The sequence below is a fragment of the Phyllostomus hastatus genome, unplaced genomic scaffold (assembly GCF_019186645.2).
Source record: "Phyllostomus hastatus isolate PE091 unplaced genomic scaffold, TTU_PhHast_1.1 phas_contig_196, whole genome shotgun sequence".
In the NCBI taxonomy this organism is placed as follows: Eukaryota; Metazoa; Chordata; class Mammalia; order Chiroptera; family Phyllostomidae; genus Phyllostomus; species Phyllostomus hastatus.
The window spans coordinates 39,052,763-39,071,397 of record NW_025333709.1 but is presented as its reverse complement, the minus strand read 5'-3'; the positions used below and the strand labels follow the sequence as shown (position 1 = coordinate 39,071,397).

The window sequence follows — 18,635 nt, the reverse complement described above, 5'->3', positions numbered from 1 at the left end:
CCCAAAAGTCATTATTATCAAACCAGAAATAATTAATTCATATATGTGATAATAATACCCCAGTAGAATCTCAATGTTTCATTTTACATAAAGTGATTGGCATGCTGATTTTTGTTAGTACTTACTGAGGATATGCTCATCAATTTTAGACAGAAAGGGGGAGAGCGAGACAGAGAGACAGAGAGAGACAGAGACATGGGAGAGAGAAATGTAGATCAGTTTTCTCCAGTATGTCCCCCCATGGACTCAAACCTGAAACAGGTGTGTACCCTGACTGGGGATCAAACCTACAACCTTTTGGTGTATGGGATGTTGCTCCACTCATACACCAGGGTGGCATCCTGATTTTTATGCTCAACTTGTAGTAGTTCAAGTGTGCAATCTTTCACCCATATTGTTTTTCTTCAATAATTGCCAAAGTTTTGAAATTTTATATTTTATTCATAAAATAGATACCTATGTTAATAGAACTACTTTTAAGTATAAAAGTACAACATATTTCTCTAAATTATATTGGCATTTACTTTTAAAATAGTAATTATATAAATGATAAGAAGTGGTGATACTCAGAACAACAGCAAGAAAAACCAACACACAAAGCCACAAACAAGATAATACAATGTGTTAGATTGTCAAAACCAAACATAAAACTAAAGCTAAACAAAACACAAGTGGCACTGGCTGCATAGAAAATGAGATTCGAACTTCTAATTTATGGTACTTGCTAAAGGACAACCAGACAATGAAAAAGTTATTCTGAATATTATAAAATGTCACAGGCATTCCAGTAAGTTTTGGATATTTTTTTAAGCTAGTAAATTATCTGCTTCATTCTGATATGAGCACATTTGCAATTATTATATTCATATGTATTACTGGAGCAGGTGTGAGCATATAGTATATGGCAGGTATTATATTACTAGTGTCATCAGTAGAGTGTTGTAACTGCTTTTATTATAAAATACTTAAAATTTTTCTAAAATAAGAGTATTAAAAACTTGTCTTTTAGTTACTGGAAATATTATTTTCTAATATTGAATATCATAGTGAACTAAAAAAGAAATGCATAAGGCAAGCCAGATTTTTGGAAGGGATTTAATATTTCTGTTTTATTTTCTTTCCAGCTTGGCCTGCTTCTGTCATTGTATACACTATACCCGATACCTTTTGGAAACTTTATTTGTCCACAAAATTTCTGCAGGGCATACACCTTTGAAAAATTTGATAAAGGTGGGGATTAATATGCTGTGTAATTTTAATTATTATTGAGCTATTTTGTGTATCAAATCATATGTAAATTAACTCTTATGTTTATTTCCCTCAAGACTTTTTCTATTCAGTTTATCAGTGTATCTTAAACATTCTGTTCTGAAATGCCATATCCTGGAATTGTCTTGAACTACTAGTACAGAGAAGCTTTTAGTTATAGTACAGTATAGTACAGTACAGAGAAAACTTTTTTGGGGGAAACTACACTGAATTCAGATTTTGGAGAAGGAAGAATCTCACATATGAACCATTCTGTAAATAGAAATTTGTGTGATAAAAATGATGATAATCCAAGTTTGTGATGTCTTTGCTCTTCAAATAAATGTTAAATGAAATAGCTATTAACCAGTACATAACTATCATGAAAATAGAAAATTTTCAAAAACATTGAGGTGAAAATATATATTAGTTATCATGCCACAATTCAAATATTCAATTAAAACTTATTTTAATTTATTTTCTAATTCAAAATTTATTTAAATATCAATTATGCATTTACTAAAATCTTCCTTTTTTGCAAGTATCTACTTTCTAAAAATTTGAACAAGGTAACCATTTCATTTCTGTCCTTGTAAAGAAACACTAAATTCGAGAACTTTTTGAAACCTCAGATATCATTTGGAGTTACTTATCTTTTGACAGAAGGTATTACAGCTTAGGACTTCTAAAATCAGCCTATTGTCCTTGCTGATAGGTGAATATGCACTACTGCTAATGGTTAAAAAATTAATTCTTATGTTATTTTCTGTTAAGAAATTATTATAAATAATTTACTATTTTATTACTTTATTCATATTTATTGTTGGATAGAATAAACCATTCTTTGCAAAATACATGGTTATAATAACCATGTATATGAATACCCATTTATATTAATAAGGACTAAACAAGAAATGCATTTCTTTTCTTTTTTAATTTCTTAAGTGATATTAAATAAGTACTTTTAAAATGATAAAATGCTAATTTACTTGGTGAATAAACATTCAATTATTTAACTTAGAAAATTTATAACATTTTCATATAAAATTATTGAAGTGCGGTGCATATATATATATATTTATATATATATATATATATATATATATATATACACACACACACATATAAATTCTCCTAACTTTTATTTTGTTATTTGCAGGGCTGTGCCTTTTATTGGGGCTTCACTTCTTGGATTGCCTACTACATTAATCACCCACGGTACACACCACCATGTATGTAGAATTTCTTCTTTACTAAACTAAGTTGCATGTATACATACTCATGTGAAGCTAGAAGAAATAAATGGAACTGTTAATACAGATGGTGAGCTTGTTAGATAATTTCATCTTTTATTATTTTTGTATATTTCAACATTCTCATCATGAGCAAAATAACATCAGGACACTGTATTAAATTTGAGGGGAAGAATCTCTTATATGGACGCTTCTATAATCATACATTTGTGTGACTAAAATAATTATACTACATCAATTTTTATTCTGCCTTTGCTCTTCAAATAATGTTAATTTAACATTTCACAAAAATTCTTTCCTGAATTAGATGTATAATATGGCAATTCAAAATATGAGTGTTTGCATATCTTTTTCTCCTTTCTAGCATTTGGAAATAGGCAAGTCACAGTATCTGCTATCAATTTTCTGGTATGTATTATTTATATTACTTGCTAGTCATGCTCTAATTATGATATTATTAAAATGCAAAATGGATTATATTTAAGTACTTGTTATGTAGATAATATCTATTTTATTGGCATAATGGTATTAAATGAAGTAAATTAACTTCCCATAATCAAGTCATTAGGTCTTTTAATCAAAATGTTCTACTCATCTATGAAGGATGAATAATTTTTTTAAATATAGTGCAATTTGAAAAAATTATACTCAGTAATTCTTCCTATTGTCTTCAAATATACAACTTATAAAACTCTAAGAGCAAAAAGTTTTACAAATCTAACATATGAACATCCAAAAAAACACTTTGGCATAATTGTTAACTAATTATAGATGCTATTTGAATCTCATCTAAAACTATGTTTTCATGGGCTTTTTTGAATGAAACAAGGATCTAACTTAATTGTTCTCAGTTTAGTTCTTTATATCATTTTATTTAACATTTGTTTGCTTTGACTTTTTTTTCCGATCCTCTGACTATAACAGATAAACATCAATGAAAGTTACATTTATTTTCTCATTACTGCCCTTTTAGTTTCCTCTCAAATTTGCTGAAGGAGCTATACAAATAATAAATACAAAGGATTTACGTTTTATACCCAAATTAAGTTGGAATCACTGTTTCTTATATAATGTATTTATAAAGCAGATTTTAAAAAGTAACAATATATAACTAATGCATATATTTTTATTTTATTGCATTAGTTATATAATTATAAAATAATAATATATTTTATTATTTTATTGTAATTGGTTATATTATTGTTTTTTTCAGCTAAACTGAGTTACTCCTAAAATATACTCATTATCTAAATTAGAATCAGCAGCTACTATACCCATAGAAATGATTGTTGTTAGAATAGATGTCAAAGCCAATGTAAAAATAATTTATGGATATATTATTATCACAAATATGTCTTAGCAATAATTAACTATAGAGTTAGTATACATAAAGTATCACTTTTAATTTTTTAAAAAAATCATGTGGTATGATTCTTATACTATATTATTATACCATATATGAACATTCTTGTGTTATACAATAGTTCATGAAAGCTCTATAGATTAAAAATAAAATTCAGGTAATCCCAGAATTGTGGTAATGAGGTAGAAAGAAATAAAATAAAAATAAAATACCTTAAACATTAAATAGATTCTATAAACTTAGACTTTATAGAGCAGAAATATTATCCCCTAGGACAAAGTTTATACAATAAAGTATTAGTTTCATGCAACAAATAAACTAATAAAATAACATTTGGTTTTCACTTTATGCAATGATATAAATACATTATTTGAATTTTTAACTGAAATCCTACAATTATTCATTTTCAGAAGTAAAATATATTGTTTAAAGCAAAGTAAATAAAATGGAGCACAGAAAGTCATAATAAATGGTGCTGGAACAACCTACATGCACATTTAAAAGAAGAATCTAGACACAGACCTTCCACCCTTCACAAAAAGTGACAAAATAGATCTCAGATCTAAATGTAAAATGTAGAACTATAAAGCTCTTAGAACAACGGTCTCCAACCTTTCTCTCATGGTTTTACCGCCGATGAGTCGGGGGAGCTGAGGGGGAAGGGGCATGAGGCAGAGCTCAGGCGAGCTAATCTCGCCACACAGTTCCTAATAGGACGCTGACCCGGTACCTGTACGCGCCCGTTCAACAGTTGGGGACCTCTGTCTTAGAAGGTAATATAGGTGAAAACCTAGATGTAGGTATGACAGTGGCTTTTTATATGCAAAATTAAAGACACAATCCATGAAAAAAATTACTGATTAGCTACTTCATTAACAAGCAAAAGAGAGACAGACTCATAATAGAGAAAGGCTGACAGTTCTTGGGGTGGGGCTGGGTGGAAAGATGATGTAAACAAGAAAAGGACTCACGGACAGGAAAAACAGTGTGGTGATTGTGGGGGGAGGGGGAGCAGAGGTGGGTACAAGAGAGATAAATTTTAATTAAAAATACAATAAAATATATCTGAACAACTATACAAAATTAATAGTTGTAGTGTAGAAGATAAGGTCAAGAGAAGGACAAAATAAGCATAAACAGGACAAATGAATTGCAGAAGACACATTTGATAAAGAACTGTTATACAAAGTATATAAAGTACTCAACAATAAAATGACAAACAACTGAATTAAAAAATGAGCCAAGACTTTATCACACAGATACACATAGGACAAAAGAATGTATCAAAATATATTCTGCATTTTCTGCCATCAGATTTATGCAAACTAAAACAATGAGATACCACCATATATCTATTAGAACGGCAAAATCCAGAGCATTGACACCAAATGCTAGAGAAAATGTGGAGGATTAAGAACTCTCACTCATTGCTAGTGCAATTGCAACCAAGATGGTACAGCCAGTAAATGGAAGAAGTGGTATAGTTTTTTGCAAAACTAAACATATTCTTACCATATGATTCAGTAATCATGTTCCTTGGTATTTAGTCAAATTAGTAAAAAACATGTCTATACAAAATCCTGCATAAAGATATTTATAGAAACTTTATTCATGCAATTGCCAAACCTTGGAAATAGCTAGGGTGTCCTCAGTAGGTAGAAGAATAAATAAGTTGTAGTATGTCAGACAATTAGATAATATTTAGTGTTAAAGAATAATGAGCTATTGAGCCTTGACAAGATGAGGATGAAAAGTGCAGCATAGGGAAGACAGTCAATAATCTTGTAACAACTATGTATGGTGACAGGTGGGTACTGGAAATACTGAGGGGATAAAAGTATATGATTGTCTAAGCACTGTGCTGCACACCTGAAACTAATACAAATATTGAGTATACACTGTAATTTAAAAATAAAATTAAAAAGACTTGGAAAAGCCTAAAATGTATTAATAAGCAAAACATGCCATTGTGAAAAATGCTACATACTGTATGAATCCAAGTAAATCACATTATGGAAAACTCAGAAAAATGACCAGTGATTGCCAGAGGAGAGAGGACTAGTAGGGATTAGGGATGAAAAGAGCAAAGGGAATTTTTAGAGCACTAAAATTACTATACAACCATAATGGTGGATACTCGTAATGCATCTATCCAAACCCTTGGAATCGCAACACCAAGTGTGAACCGTAATGCATATTATGGACTTTGGATGACAGTGGTGTGTCCATGTAGGTACATCAATTAGAACACATGTGTCACTCTTGTGGGCAATGTTGATAATGAGAGGCTATGTGTGTGTGGTAGCAGGGGGTGCATTGGGAATCTCTGTACCTTCCCCTAATTTTACTATAAGCTTTAAACTAATATAAAAAATAAAGTCTTAATGAAAATAATGTATTGGTTAGTATGTATATTTTCTGTTAAACCTTAGGTAACATTTGAAGACATTTCTTCTGAAACATAATGCATATTATTTTTTATTTTAATATAATTATATATAAATGGGTAGATATATAAATGTATATAAATTGGTAGATGTGAGGAATTAGAATAAAGCTTTGTAATTTTATTAACATAGTTATATAAATTATCATAAGTTTTAAGACTTATGAATGCTAAGATAGTATAATATTGCCCTATATTATTAAATAGTTTCAGTCTATGGGAATATAACTTACCCTTTGAAATAGAAACCAACTTCCAAAGATCAGAAGTTGACATATTTTATAGGTGAAACCTTATGTAATCATATATTTAGCCACTATTTTCATTATTATTGAAAACTTGATTCAGGTAAAATAAATAAAATAAGTTATAATTATCATTAAAATTGTTATAAATACAGAAAATAAAAAATAACTGAATTCAAAACAAACCAGATTATGAGAGTTAGAAACAGTTCAGCAGATTCAACATTTTGTTTTTATTATTGTTAAATATTTTATTTTATGCTATTACAGTTTTCCCAATTTTCCTCCCTTGCTCCCCTCCACCCATACCACACCACACTTCTTTACTGATTCTATATTTTAAATACATTAATAAAAAGACTATCACATTGCTCAAATGATAAAATAAGATATTAGCTTTGCCAATAACTAATGATAATACCAATAGTAATACATATAAAACTATAATGGGAACAGGTATATACAGAATTAAAGCAGATTATTTTCATTTCTGTAAATACAGAAGTGAGCAAAAGTAGGTTAATAATATATATTACCATAAATAATAAATAATAATACAAGAACAAACTGTGTCACATACAACTGTAAACCTACTTTTACCCACCTCTGTATATTATAAGATCATAAAGGTTGTGAGTTTTTGCTCTGAAAACTGAAATGATTTTACTAAGACGGAATGACAGAGCCACTACTTGATGTCTACAGGTTCTGTATTAGGCTGTTTGGATTTTGCTCTATGAAAACATCAGTTTCACCTATTTAAAGTAGAGAAGGTTTAACTTGATGAAGTTTAAGAGGAAGAATAATATATAAATTATATAAAAGTGGATCTCTGCAGTAACCCTCCCTCTACTCCCTTGTTTTGATCAGATTTGATCATTGGCATTTGCTCTTTCTGCCCCCAAAACAGCATGCAACTGACCAGGTAGTAAACAAAAAGCCTCTTTCATGATGAAATTCCATACATTCTGATCCAATCATATTTCCAGTCTAGGGACATTGAGATTCAATGGTGGATATTTTCAGAAGAAAAGTGTAGAGCATAATGTGAGAAGTGATACATCACTTCTAATATTTTAATCACATCCTTTGTGGACTATTAAATTGACACCCTGCACTGTATTTTGTTAAATACTTGGTAGTACTGATTAAAAATGAAACTGAAATGTCAGAGACAGAAGTGGGTGAAAAAAATAAAAGTATTTTTGTTTACTTTCTAAATGAAACCATTTAAGAAAAAGGTGATATTCATGTGCAAACATTGTGATTTTTTCAATTATGTTAGCTGACAATTTCATATTTATCCATATAATGATTCTTTTGAAGAATACAGAACGGACTGCTGAATCCTTAACACCCTGTAATCATTCAAACAAATACTAGTATGAAGTGACAAGTAGTCAAATTACTCAATAAAGATTAAGTAAAATAAGCACAAATGAATATTATTTTATTTTCCTTAAGCCCTCATATGCATCCAAACATAGAGACTATTTAAATTTTCATTAATTATTATATTAAAGTTTATTATCATTAAAAACACATCCTTAGCAGCTTCATTATTTTTCAATTGTGGTTAAAACAGCCCCAAACACCATAAACTTGCCTCCATTCAGTGCACAGTTCAGCAGGGCTGTGCGCCAGACAGACACTTAGTGACTTTAAAGTCTAAACCATCTTGTTCTTTACAGCTAAGGCAGTTCTGACAATGTCCCCAGGTTGTTTTTCTGACCTTGATATATTTATAAAATATAAACTCTTTTTTACTACATTATATTTTTGGAAAAAATGAAATAGTCAGAAATTGCTTATTTGTATATGAACAAAACAAATTAAATTCAAATTAATTTGTTCTACTACTATAATGCTGAAAATGGCTTGTATATATAATATTTTAATATTATTTGTCATAATAAATGTAGACATGCTTCCTTAGTATTTTTCTTACATTTTTGTATACTTAATAGCTACAATCCACCATTTTTGTTACACGGGGTTATACATATTTTATAGTAGATAGCACCCATATATCTTACTTAAAATAATTTAAAATTTAAATAATGTAAAATCAAATTTTATGGTAGGAAATGCCCCCAAACTTAATTTATTAAATTGTTTTATAACATATAATATGCCAAGTGAATACATCTAATTTTAGTAAGAATGAACTCAGGAGAAATGTGTAAATCATTTCAAGAAATACTGTTTCACCTTTAATGTGCCCCTGGAATTTTAATCAGAGTTAGAACCATATACTGAGTTTGTAGCAGTAACTGAATTTTCTAATCTTACTGAGCCCTACACCAAAAGGAAATTATATCAACCACTTCTAGTCTAAGTAAATTATTATTGCAGACCGTGTTGAACTCACTTATTCCCCAGAATTTTAAAGGTAATTCTTAAGGTAAAAATTACAAATAGTCACAATTGCTCTTAAAAAAATCAATGAGGAAGTTAAGTTGCTAATAAATTAAATATCTCTAAGCATATAACTACAGTTGGTAGTTTTCTTTCCATACCAAGAAAAGATATATATGTATATAAAGGATTTTATCACTATAACTACTGATTGGGCTGGGGAAACAGCACCTAACGTAAATTATGAAATTAGTATAAGGTTACACTGCTGGGCTAACTGAAACAAAAATGCTATATTATTCAAGGCTCATACTTTAAGTAGAAGATTCATGTTTTATTAGTTCTGTTATGATAAGTAGAAAGAAGAAAATGCTTTGATGGTTGAACGAATATATAACATTGATAATCATAAAGCAAATGTGTTTTACCAGAAGATAAACATTTTCTAATATATAATTTGTTCTGAAATATTTGACATGTTAATTTCTTTTTTTAAGATTTTTTAAAAGATTTTATTTATTTATTTTTAGAGAGGGAAGGGGGGGAGAAAGAGAGAGAGAGAGAAACATCAATGTGCGGTTGCTGAGGTCCGTGGCCTGCAACCCAGGCATGTACCCTGACTGGGAATCGAACCTGTGATGCTTTGGTTCACAGCCCACGCTCAATCCACTGAGCTATACCATCCAGGGCTGATATGTTAATTTCTTATTGATAAATATTTTTAACCACATATCACATTTTCTGACTGGTTCTGTGAGTGATGAAAATAAGTATGATAGGGTGTCTGGACTGAGAGATGAGCAACAGATATGAGAAACAAACACACAATAATTAATTTGGCAATTAAGTGTTTGTAGTGTTGACAATGTGTGAGACAGAAATTTAGAGAAGTGAGATGAATGTAGACTCATTTCCTGAAGAAGTTTCTATTGATGATATTGGTAACTAAAATTATCATAACAATTTTATTGAATAGTTTATGAGAGTATTTGATTTTATTTAGTCATCATTTAATACCTATAAGACATTTATATTAGCATTTAGATGAAGAAATGAAATTTCAAATATCTAAATCACTTAAAGTATAAGTGAAAGATGCTACATACTGACACATCCATCCAACCAAAGTCCACGGTCTTAACTGAACTAACACATAAATAATTTCAACTATAATATCACTGTCTAAAAATTCAAAATTGAGCTTTTCATTTTAATAAGGAGAAAATAGGATTATCTTCTACAGTTATAGAAATAATGTTATATGTGGATAAATGCATACCAAAATGCTGAAACAAAAAAGGAACAAAATCAGTTATATGCTAAAAGATTAATAACATTAAAGGAACTGAATTAAAAAGAATATAGTGAAAACTGAATGACTCTGCACAATAAAAATTTTGGATAACACAACCCATTTTTAAAAACACAGTATTTCACTGATATGTCCCCTAGAGCAAGGGACATAAAGGAAAGGAAAGAATAAACAAGTGGGACTTCATCAAAATAAAAAGCTTCTGCACAGCTAAAGAAAACAATATTAAAATAAAAAGAGAACCAACTGTATAGGAAAATATGTTTGCCAATGATACCTCAGACAAGGGTTTAAACTCCAAAATATATAAAGAAATCACACAACTCCACTCTAAGAAGACAAGCAACCCAATTAAAAAATGAGCAAAGGACTTGAATAGACACTTCTCCGAGGAGGACATACAGAGAATCCAGAGACACATGAAATGATGCTCAGTATCACTAGCCATCAGGGAGATGCAAATTAAAACTACAGTGAGATACCACTTCACAACAGTCAGAATGGCCATCATAAACAAAGCAACAAACAACAAGTGTTGGAGAGGTTGTAGAGAAAAGGGAATTCTAGTGCACTGTTGGTGGGATTGCAGACTGGTATAACCACTATGGAAAGCAGTATGGAATTTTCTCAGAAAACTAAAAATGGATCTGTCTTTTGACTCAGAAATTTCACTGCTAGGATTATATCCTAAGAACCCTGAAACACCAATCCAAATGAACCTATGCACCCCAATGCTCATAGCAGCAGAGTTTACAATAGCCAAGTGTTGGGAGCAACCTAGGTGCCCATCATTAAATGAATGGATCAAAAAACTATGGTACATTTACACAATGGAATTCTATGCAGCAGAAAGAAAGAAGGAGCTCTTACCCTCTGCAACAGCATGGATGGAACTAGAAAGCATTATGCTAAGTGAAATAAGCCAGGCAGTGAAAGACAAATACCATATGATCTCATCTTTAACAGGATCAACAGAACAAATGGACAAGCAAAATATAACCAAAGACACTGAAATAGAGAGCAGACTGACAGTGACCAGAAGGGAGAGGGGAGGGAATTTCAGGGGGAAAGGGGGAGGGTTAAGGAACAAGTATGAAAGACACATAGACAAAAATAAGGGGGGGGTGGAAATGGGAGGGAGGTGGGGAGGGCTGGGGTTTGGGCTGGGATGGGAGTAAAAGGCAGAAAACTTTATTTGAACAACAATTAAAAAACACAGTATTTATATGTTGAGTATATGCTTTGTGTTAAATAGGATAAGATGTATATGACAGCCAAAGAAAAGAGTCTTACCTTCCAAGGATGTATGTTTGTGTTTTGGAACATTAGTCCTGGGAGATCTTGGTGAGGCCTGAGGGTCATAATCGCCTGCTAACAAGGACGACTAGAAGATGTACCTGAGCAAAGGGCCTGAAAACAGACACACAGCCAGTGTCTGTGCAGGACAGTGCTGCTTATGAAGAGTTGTGTAAGCTGAGCTGAAACCAGCTGAGAACCAAATTACCAACCTTACTGTGGTAATTTGGAGAAGAAAGGTTCTTACTGTGTTAATAAGTGAAGAATATGCACAATTGTATCAAGTTTATGATCAGCATCATGACTTGTCTTTTCATGGCATAAAAATATCCCCCCATAAAAATACAAAGCAGATAATCAGCATGGCTTGATTCATCAACCACTTTGAGCCTGGTTATCAAACAGGGTAAATAATATCTTCAGAATTTCTAAGTCAATGTGACATTATTTTGGCTCTGTATAAGCCCACAAAAAACTTCTTTTATTGTTAGACTGCAACATTTTCTTTCCTTTAATTAGAGCAATAACATATCTATTGAATCTTTGGGATTAGTATATTACATGGATAGTAATGAATCTACCAGAAACATTTTTTTAGTAGGCACAGGCATATCATCCTAAAAAATAAAATGCTTTGCAGATTTGTGAAGCTGGAAATCATTTCATCAATGTAGTATTGGCTCATCCCAATCACACAGGTAAGTCCTTTTTATTTTAATCTACTCTAGGGTGAATTATAATAATAATTATTTTTAAAAATCTTAAATAAAAATACAAAATACTATATAGTTTTACTTTTATGTGGAATCTAAAATACAACTAAACATAACAAAAACAGACTCACAGAAATAGCAATCAAGGGATGGTAACGAGAAGGAAGGGGTAGGGTATGAGAGAAAAGAGGAATATATTCAGTAATGATGGGATAAGTTTACATGATAACAGTTAATTATTAAAATGAGCAGGGTGATGACATTGTAAGGTACCAGGCCTCTTCAGAAAGTATTCAGCCATGCAATATGAAAAATAGAGACATTTACTGAAAAAGATACAAAACACAGGAAATATTGTACACTGACACCTCAGTCTCCTTCACAGTAGGCACTTGTGACCTAACACAGTTCTCCCAGTGCCTCTTCCACTGTTCAGAAACACTGCAAATTCCTTTGTTGGAATCGCTATCAGCTGCCCCATTGTATTTTCCTGAATTGCGGAATGAATTTTCCCACAACGTGTTTCAGCCCAAGCTTCTGCATCAAAATCTTGGACACATTAATTTTTGGAATCCCCAGATCAGCTTCTAGTTCTAACACTGTGAGTCACTGATCTTCATTGATTGGCAGTCCCCACACATTCAACATTATCAGGTGTTCTACTTGTTGCAGGCCTTCCCGAACATGGATCACTTTCAACAAATTCTTAATCGTCTTTGAAGTGTTTGTGCCATGTTTTTATTTATGTTGTCCTCATTGCATAATCTGAAAAGTTTCTGAGAAGGAATGTTCAAGCTTAACACAAAATATGATGCAGGTTCATTATTTTACTCTCTCAGTCATTTTGAATGCGACCGCCACACAGTACACAAACTCACTCAACAGCATCTACTGCCCCCACTGACTAGTACGGTGAAGTCATTATTGTTCACACATGCACATTCCAGTCTGCTTGCTCTCCTTGGTTGCCAGGTTACATTGATACCACACAAACCATTCTCATTATATTAACAGTAGCTGGACTTTTTCTGTACAGATCTTGGTATAAAAATTTTGAATCACTATATTGTACACATGAAATGAATATAACCAATATTAAATTGCACAAAAACTATACTTAATTAAGGAAATAAGTTTTGAGTGATAAGTAGCAATAGTTGGAACCATTTATAATATGCTCCAATACTTTCAATGCCTAAGTTTTCCAAATATTCGAACTAAATACATGCTTTAAACAGGTATCAATGATCCATGGACAAGGACAATGGTGTGGGGGATTGACTGTGGGAATGGGGGGTGAACTGACAGAAAAGAACAAAGGTAAAATTTGGGCAGCTGTAATAGAAAAATGATAATAAAAAGTAGTGGTTTCTCTAAAGAAATGGGTGAGTGCACACACCCTTGCTCTCCCCCTACACATACCCTGAACAAAAACTCACTTTAAAATGTGAAAAAAAAAACCCCACATGATTGAAAAGTGAGGCAGTATGAAATCCGTTGATGGATATCTGATTCCTTAGGTTAGTGCCCAATCTTGATCTAATTTGCACAATGATTGATACAAACACTGCTTAGAACATGTGGAATTTGGTAGTTAAAGATATTTGAACAAAATTAGTGTATATTATTTAAAGATATTTTGGGTAAATCAATCTTCCCATTCAGGTTCAATTACACACAGGGATTCACAAAATCCTTGTTTACACTATACATAAATTAATTGTACATTTCAAATAGCAGTGGTAAAACCTGTTTTTCTTGTTGTGTTCAAACCAACTAAAAATATAAAGATGCATTTGTCTCTACAAGTATGTTTTAATGTTTACCTGAATTTCTTAACATTTTCTTGCTATAAACATTTCTGGTGGGCTGATAAAGCATATGACCCACATTCCAGGAAAAATTTATAATAAAATACCTAGAATTGCAAATAAATTTTATTATATTAGAATATTTGCAAATACATAAAAGATATTATAATATAATAACATGGTTCATATTATATTAAATAACACTCAAGTACTTAATTTTGTTGAGTATCAATAAAATAAGTTATATTATTATGTGCAAGAATATTTAAAGCAACTATCATATGATTTGAAATTATCTCTACTTTCATTGCGGAAAAAATTTCACAGATAAATCAAATTTGGTTTATTGTTTGCATTTGTATAAAATGCTATTGTGGCTTGTTTGCATTTGTATAAAAGTAAAGCCTACATTTTATGAGATTGAATGTCATTTTTATCTGATTCAAATTAATAGATCTACTGAATTCTCTTTGGATATGTATGATGAAACCCACATGAAAAACTAATGGTCTATTTTTTTTATGTTGGAGCAAAACACAGTAAAATCCCATAAAATTGCTAACATTGACAAATTTATAAATGTCACACATTTTAGTCCTGACTGTGACCCTCTAACAATATGCCCTTGCTCAAATTTCTCCATCTACCTGGAATATGGCATCATTATTTAAATAGAAAAATGTAAGTCATTATGTTTTAAAAATCAAACATGACTTTGAAATTATTCATGAGAAAATACTTTGCATATGTGTGTTTACCATATACAGTATCCACGTTGCTCTTGAGAAATCAGATGCCAATCTAATCTCTGCTTTCTTAACTGACTTTTTTTCTTGAAGAATCCAGAAGACTTTTTCTTTACTACTAAAGTTTACTAATTGTGTAAGGTGTGTATTAGAATAGATAATTCCACCACAATTTTTCCAGGGACATGCTGTAATTATCTAGTAGATTGTTTTATGGATTTTTAGAAATATAATTTTAGAAGGTTTTCTTATAGATTTAAAATTCATTTCATTACATTGTGGACTGTGGAGGTATAGAGTTAAATGTATGTTATATTATATTTTCCTCATTATCTTATAGATTTATCACTTTCTATTTTTAGCTTCAGTTTATTGTTATTTTGGTTGATTTTGTTCATTTACTTGATAGTCCATATTCTATTGAACATTCCAAATCCTTTGAAAAAATTAAATATATTCAACATTACTGAGATAGCTTTTTTCTTTTTCTACTTTTTTTTTTGCATCCAGTCCTTTTTTCCTTTGCTCTTTTGTCCATATGAATTTTTAGTTTTGGGATTTCTTAGTGGTTATATTCTTTGGCATCTGCAAATGCTTCTGGTTATAAGTATTCTGTTAAAAATTTTATCTATTTTCTCTTTGTGAGGTAACTTTTTAAGAGGAAGAAAAGGAAGTTTCTCATATTCTATTTTATTCACATAGGAGCTTTAAATAATACTGATTAAGTTATGTTCATTTTTAAGTCCATAGATTGTCCTTGAGAAGAAACAGCAATTGTTTTTATAGACAGGATGATTGGAATGAAGTGTCTAAAGAATAAGGTGTGCTCTGGAAGGAATGGAGGTTTCATTGTATCTTTTGATTCTCTACATATTATTTTGTTTTTTAAAATTCCTTAATTCCTAGAATTGTGTCCTTTCTTCCTTACCCTGCAAGCCTCAAGACAATGCCTTCCCCTTCTGAGCTGCATTCCTAGACTCCAGTTTCCTTCCCTCAAAGCAGTGCCTTCTAAGCAAAGCATCTGTCCTCACTATTTCAGATCATTGCGTTTGAATTTCCATACCCAGCATTTGCATGAATCAGGTCTCAGATATTTTCTAAAAATAGACCCTCACCTTCTGCTGATGAATTCTAGATATCTGCACATTCAATACATTATTTTCCCTTACATAAAGTCCTTATACAAGTATTAGTACCTTGTCAGCTCCGCATTAGTCTCCGCTGCTGTTGGATTGTTATTTCCCCACTTCCATATTAATTGAAGTTTGTAGTAACATCTGTCTCAGATTTGCTTTAGGCATAAATTATGGTAGAGGAACCATTTCATATTGCATGTTTAATTAAACAAGGTGTCAAAATGTGTTTTTAGGACACACAAATTGATGCAGGATAAGATTTAAAAAGCATTTTAAAAAGTATGAAAAAATACATCTTTTTTCTAGTGGTAGATGTTGTTGTGATGCTGTCTCAAACGGGGCTTTAGTTACTTTGTAGAGACATTGTAACCAAACAAATAATTGGGTTTTTAACTTCTTGTTGCCACAGAAGTCAAACTTGTGAGATGCTTGTGCAAAAAAAGAGAGATTTTTTTCAGGTGCTGTGTGATCTGGGAAAACAGTGAACTCCCATCTCAAAGCCCATCTACTCTGCAAACCAAGATAAAAGCCAGTGTGCAGAGTTACTGCTACAGTTTGAAGTATAGTCCTTTGGAGTCCACAGGCAGCTGCAAAGCCATCATAGTCCCCATCCAGGTAGCTTAGCTTGTTTCTGGCTGCTCTTCATTTCAGATTCTCTCCTGGAGCTTGAGTGAAGAGCCTGCATGACCATGGTCCATGTGGCTGCTAGGGCTGCAAGTTCTCATACACCTAGTAAAACCCGGAAAAGACACTGATGTTCAGGCTGCCTGTCACACACCAAACCCAATAAGCAGAGACTGGCATTGAATCTTTATGGGTGCTTTATTCAGATGGCTGACAACCTGAGAAGACAGTGGGTTCATGCCCTAATGGACTGTCTTACATTTCCTTCCAAGACAACACTTGTATAACAGAGAACAGTGTGGTGAGTGGTTTTGAAATTCAGGGAAAATTACATTAAAAAAACTGCAGCATTGTCACCCTGGGCTGTTAGCTCTTCCCAGGGGTGGGTGGTTGTCTGTCTCTTCCTGGAACACAATGGCCCAGATGCCTCCACTTATCTCCAGCCAGTGGTCTTCAGCAGTGCTCCAGGAGGTTGGCTGTCTCTCCCAGGAGCCAGGATGGGCCTTATGTGTAGTTTCTGGAACAAAAGCTTTAACATATGCATTATTTATTAGCCTTATAACTGTTTATCCTAAACTAAAATTTTCTAACTCTTGAGTCCCTGTTACTAGGAAAGAGCCTGAATATACCAGTAAGTTCATCCCCAGGTGGACAAGAGAGACAGAAAGACAACTCACTAGAAGCCATGGGCCACATAGCTGCTAAGGCCATGTGGCCCATGGAGAGTGCACCATGTGTGTTCAGGTCACAAGTATGACTGAGATACAATCCAACGTGTGTTTTCCCCCCTGGGTATATATTGACTTGGGAATGGGAAAGACGGGTGCTTTCTCAATATGACCAATCAACTTTCCAAATTTTCATGCAGTGTGGGGTGGGTCCACCTACACCAATCCCTCTCTTCCCCAGGCTAAACTGATAGGCCTTTTTGGTCTAGCATCTCCCCATGTGCCATTTTGACTTCTTTGGTGTGTCTGACTTTTCTATTCTCAATCTGGCACTGAAGGTGGGATGGGATGGCTTTTCTCTCTATCCAATTTTCCTGCTAGAGTTTTGTACTCAGGCCCTATCTATTGATATGTCTAGCTTTCTGTGTGTTCAGCATAAGAACCTCCCTGCACCGCCATCTTGGCCAGTGGGGGAGACTCCCCAGCATTCCAGATATACTAGCTACCAGTAACAATATCTGATGCTAGGAAAAGCCATTAGAGTTTTCTGAAGTTGGAATGGCTATAGGAAAGGTAAAATGAATTTGGGTCTCTTTCAGAAGGGTGAATGGTGTTGGATAAGGCAGCTCTCTTTAATTAAGACCATCCTCTCAGAGGCTCAGGCAGTTGAAGGTTTTCTTACAACAGCACCCTCAGCAATTTTGGAATAAATTCATCATTTCTGATGGGTATCTTGGCAGCAAATTGCAGCATCCTTCACAATGCCATCTTCTACTTCACAGATTCACTTCTCTGAATATTTTCTGGGAGCAGCCAGTGGACTTTTCTATGTGTGGGAAATTAAAAGAGACATTTTAGTGGGAAATTAAACAGCCTTCACCACTCCACATGCTCTTGGTATAACAGCTAATTTGCACCATTTTCCTTCTCCATATTTTCCTAGGGATCCTTCCATTTTACTTAGCATATTTAACCTCTCAGGAATTATCTGTTACCATGATGTAGATGTTCATCTTGTATCTGAAATCCTGTCTCCATGTTCTTATCAGGGTATAGATGTGGTCCTTGTTCATGGGCCAAGGGAGTACCATGAATGTCCAGGTGCTAGCAGCAAAATATATGCTCTTTACCTTATTGTATAACAGCAGGTGTACCTCCTCTTCACAGTCAGGATCTATTGCCTTTTCAACAATAGTGCTTTTAACCTCACAACTCCAGGGTCTTCAGATTTGAACCCTTCTTCACAAATGGATAATGTTTTGTCATGGGTCACAGGAAGATCCACATTCAACTCAAAGCTATGGTTTATTATTGATTTAAAGGTGTACCTTGCCTCTAAGTCAGCATTTCAGCAGTGGCTTTAACAGAACATTCCCTCAAATCCAGCAGGTTACTTAAACATCAGGTTAGCAATTT

At 32.7% G+C, this 18,635-nt stretch overlaps 1 protein-coding gene across 2 annotated transcripts in view; it reads left to right on the top strand.

Moving 5' to 3' along the window:
* TECRL (trans-2,3-enoyl-CoA reductase like) overlaps window positions 1–18,635 on the top strand; it is an 88,130-nt gene that overhangs the window by 59,986 nt on the left and 9,509 nt on the right. For both annotated transcript variants that reach the window (XM_045834372.1, XM_045834370.1), the window contains exons 6-9: window positions 1,125–1,230; window positions 2,408–2,480; window positions 2,866–2,909; window positions 12,162–12,219. In XM_045834372.1, coding sequence (XP_045690328.1) covers window positions 1,125–1,230; window positions 2,408–2,480; window positions 2,866–2,909; window positions 12,162–12,219 — 281 coding nt within the window. The remainder of the gene's footprint in view (window positions 1–1,124; window positions 1,231–2,407; window positions 2,481–2,865; window positions 2,910–12,161; window positions 12,220–18,635) is intronic.